The 4,598-nt window shown below is 40.4% G+C and overlaps 1 protein-coding gene across 1 annotated transcript; it reads left to right on the top strand.

The window, feature by feature from the left end:
• Positions 1-197: 197 nt before the first annotated feature.
• Positions 198-4,398, top strand: CSUI_010858 (uncharacterized protein; the record flags this gene model as incomplete). Its single annotated transcript, XM_068070959.1, has 3 exons — positions 198-501; positions 1,707-2,215; positions 3,260-4,398. Coding segments are annotated over 3 exons (1,239 nt in total), but the record flags the coding sequence as incomplete, so codon positions are not given.
• Positions 4,399-4,598: the final 200 nt, after the last annotated feature.

Here is a 4,598-nt window from a genome sequence, read left to right as displayed (position 1 = left end):
AGAGATAGATTGAAGATAGATTTATGTGTCTAAACGGTTGAGAGTATAAAGTGGAGGGGGGGGATGAAGAAGGTCGAGAAGAAGATGAAGAGTTTGGTAAGAATGGTAATGATAACAGCACGGACGTCTGTTTGAGTTGCTTTGTATATCTTTCCCTCTATGATAAGCCTTGCTCTCTTTTTGGGGTTCCCTTTCAGGCTGTGAGTTTCCATCCTTCGATAAAGTCTTCTTCTTCTTCCGAGGTTAACGAAAAGAACAAGAATGAAGAAGGAGAGAAGAGAGATCTTTCTTTATCTGAACAGAATTCTCCGCATGCTTCTCACGTCGAAGAAGCTAGAGTAGGAGAAGACGGGAGGTTCCTTCTACGGGGCTTAAAGCCAGGTGTACGGTATCGAGTCTCTGTTGTTCTTTCGCCTCTTTCTTCTTCTTCTCTATCTCCGTGGGAAGGGATTACTCCTCGACACCGTGAAATTTTAGTCACCTCGTCAAAAGATATTTCTGGTAGGCTGTTGTGCTTCATTCATAACTCTCTGTCTATCCCTCTATCTTATCTCTCTCTCCATCCGTCTCTTTCTCTCCCTCTCTATAAGGTCGCTAGAGAGATAGGCGTACTCGGCTTATATACGGGGACAGAGGTCAATGCGTATAGATATGTATGGGTCGTATGTCTTTAGTTGATATAGGCACATGCGTGCATGCACGTGTGTGTGAGAACAAGGAGAGAGGAAAGAGGCCTTTCATCTGTCTGTCACTTTCTCTGTCTGTTAGGTGAGGTGTGTCTTGTACGTGCGGAGACGTCTATTAGGAGGAGACAGGAGATACCTTCTTTCGATGAAAACGAAAAGTGTGTGGGTGTATGGATCTCAACGCGTGTCTCTGTCTTTCTCCGACTCTTAGACAATCTCTTTCTTTCATTCATTCTTTCTTTCTCTCTTTCTCTTGTCTTTCTTTCCATGTGTAGAGGTGAAATCTGGTAAAGTCGATTTTCTCCCTTTTCTACAAGTTCGTAATTGGAAGCTTTTCTTCTTCTTAGTGGTCGTGAAAATAGGGCATGGCTATGTCGATACAAGGAATTTCTTTTCTTACCTCTACTTGCCATTCATTCCTTTCATAAGCGTAACCATGAACTTCTCTACAGCCGCGTACCTCACACTGCTGTCTCTCGTTCTCTCTTATTCATGTATCTGTCTCATCTCTCTTGCTTTCTCTCCCTGTCTATGTATGTATACATATATATATATATATATATATTGTTAAAATCTATAGCTATGGATCTATATATACATGTACATATGTCGCCCCTCTGCTATGACGCTGAGAGGAGACGTTCTATACAAGAAAGTTTCTTTGCTTAAGATGCTATCTATCCATCTATCTCTCCATCTAAGACTTTACACAGACTTCTACAATGTATCTTTTCTTCATGAGGGGAAGATCTTCCTTATCCACGTAGCATACACACCTACACATACAAGACACACACATACATATATCTTCATACATACCTCTTCATACATATTCATACAGACATACATACTCATACAGAAACATATATAGATCCCTACACACATACAAAACATACCTCTCATTGTATGCCTGTCCCTTTGTTCCTCCGTATCTATATCTGTCTTTCTTCTTTCCCCAGTCATTCCTTCACATTTCCTTGGGTTGCCTCTATCATGTACTTTTTGTCTCTTTTTCTACAGGTGTCGATTTTCATCTTATTCCGTCTCCGCCTTCTTCTTCCCTTTCTATAGAGAGAAAGAAACGTCTTTCTCTCTTTCTTTCTTTTTCTTATCCTCTCCCATCTAGAGACACAGGTCTCTTCTTCTCCTTCTCAGGTGTATATGTACTTCTCCGGTGTATCTCCACCTCAGACAGTCCTTCTACTGCCGCTCCCTCTGCTAAGGAGAGAGGCGACGTTGAAACGAAGAAGAGCTCTTCTTCGTCTTCTGAACGTGTACGAGAAGGAGAACAAAAGAAGAAAAAGTTGAAGAAGAAAAAGGAAGAACGGGTACCAGGAGATGGAGAGACGTTTTTCACAGGCGGAGATAAAGACGAAGAAGGTGTCTATTCTGTTCGATTAGAAGGGCTGCCATTCGCGGTCTTTTCAAATCTTGAAGAAAAAGAATACGAACTCTTCCTTGTTCACCTCTCTTCTTCTTCTTCTCTTTCTCAAAAGAAAATACAGCTACGTCATCTCTCCGATGCAAAGGTAAGATAAGGAAGAATCATGCAAAAGAAAGAAAAAGAAAGAAAGAGTGAGAAAGAAAGAAGAAAGAAAGAGAGAGAAAGAAAGAAAGAAAGAAAGAGTGAGAAAGAAAGAAAGAAAGAAAGAAAGAAAGAAGAGGGTTGTTTCTCATGTGAGGGAATTTTTTTTTTCAAAGGCGAGAGGAAAGTTTGTCCTAGCATAAGAAAAGCATTCACTCAGGGATATATGTGCATGTGTGTATCTTTTCTTCTCTTCTCTCTCTTCTATCTTCATGTATAGATAGATTGCTCTTTCTCTCTCTCTCTCTCCGCCCTTTCTTTGTATGTGTATCTGTATGTGTTCCTATTGGAGAGATTCTCAGGTCGGCATTTCTTCTTCTCTAGCAGTCGTGAACAAATCTCCCTCTTCTCGTTTTTCTTCTTTCCTTTCTTTTCCTTTTTCTTCTTTCTCTGTCTCTCCACTAGCTGGAGACGTGCCGTATTTTCGTGAAGAAGTCGTTTTCGATACAGACAGTAGAGAAAGGTATCATACTTCTGTTACTTCATTCCCCAAGGCTTGGAAGAAGCAAGGAGAAGAGAAACAGAGTCTTGCCGATTGAAGAGACAGAGGGGGTGTATGGAGAGTACACGATATACAGAGGGTCACGAAGATATGAGAAGTTCTCGATAAAAGCTCTTACTAGGTTCAGAAATAGAGATAGATATCATAGCGACGTTGGCTGATCCATCAAGAAGGTGTACGTACACCCGGAGCGCGACAGTCTAGCTATCTCTCTATGGATCTATCGTGAAAAGATCTCTATGCACTCAACTTCGTTTCTCGCTCTTCTCTTTTAACTAAAATAAGGAGCAGCCCTTCTCGTCGCATATATATATATATATACACATGTTTATACAAGCATATAATCATTTATATATAAATAATGATTTATACATGCATGTGTATATATCTGCACATGTAGGCATCTAATCTCTAGTTTGTGTTTGCGTACTCGTTTTTGCCTTGTATGATGTGTTTCCTTCTTTGAATCTTCCGGTGTATGTACAGGTGCTTTATCAAACCCGTATAGATCTTCGAGGTCTGACAGCGAGAAGAAGCGACGAGAGCCATGGCCGAGTAGATCTTCTTCTTCCTCCCTTTACACTTGAGAAAGGCCGAGACTTCAAAACGTTCCTTTCTTCTTCTGGAGCTCGCGATTTTTCTTCTTCTTCTTCCTGGTCCGTGGATAGTTCAAGTCCGAATGAAGTTCCACACAGAGAAAGAAGAAGAGAAGAAGATGAAGAGGAGGAAGAGGAAGAAGAAGCAGAAAAGAAAGAGAGATATTCTCGTATCTCGATCATCTTTTACTTTCTTCTTCTCTCAGGAGTAGCCTTGTTCATCGCACGTCAGTACGTCATGAACTTTGGCGAGGGCAGAGCGTTCTGGTCGGTAAATAGTAATGGAGAGGATTTGAAAAAGAGGAAAGTTCATTGAAACCCAAAGACAGAAAAAGAGAAAAGAAGACGAAAAGAAAGACCAGACGAAATGGATGAATGAAGGAGAAAAACGACGACCTCGGGAGACAAAAAAAGACAGGGTGGAGGGATGGATGAGGTGTATGTACACCTGAACAACAAGAGGAGTTGGCAGAAATGAGAAAGGAAAGAAGTTCAGTTAGAGTTTTCTTTCTTTCTTTCTTTCGATTTGATTATTCTCTTGATTAAAGATGGAGGCGATAGAAAGAGAGAGATGTGCATGTATGTTTATCTCTATTTCAGAGGTGTTTGTCTCTACATGTCTATGTGCGAATATGTCTAGGTGTATGTACAGCGGAGAATGAATGAATGATGTGGTCGTGTTGAGTAGCATGTTTAAGGTCTATGTTTTTTTATCTATCTTCTCTTCTTTTTTCGTCTTCTCTTTCTATCCGTCTCAATCTCTAGATTTTTTCTCCTTGGCGAGGACTTCTTTAGTGATACAATGGATTAGTTAGTCATCGCCTTCTTCAGCCGTTCGCTCTTCAATCATATTATGACTCCTATCTCTCTCTTCTTCTTTTTAGCTCCTTTTTCTTTCTTTCTCCGTCCGTTTTATTCTCTCTTTTTTTCTTCTTCCTTTCTTCGGGTTATCTTTCTCATTCTTTCTTTTTCTTTCCTTTCTTTCTTCTTATGAATGGGAAACCATGATTCTTCGGGGCTCTCCTTCGACTTCCTATGACTTTTACTCGCCTTTTTCTTTCTCCTTGTTTCTCTTCTTTCTCTCTTTCTTGGATGTGGATGAAGGATGGAGGTTACTCAAACGCACTTCGGGCTCTTCTTTCTTTATCATCTTCACGCTTTTCAGAATCTACTGCCAAAAAGAAGAAAAGAAGAGAATACAATCCTTCTTTCTTCTTTCATTCTTTCTA

This window comes from Cystoisospora suis, assembly GCF_002600585.1.
Source record: "Cystoisospora suis strain Wien I chromosome Unknown contig_8611, whole genome shotgun sequence".
NCBI classification, from domain to species: Eukaryota; Apicomplexa; class Conoidasida; order Eucoccidiorida; family Sarcocystidae; genus Cystoisospora; species Cystoisospora suis.
The sequence above is the reverse complement of the archived record's forward strand: the minus strand, read 5'-3'. Positions and strand labels throughout refer to the sequence as shown.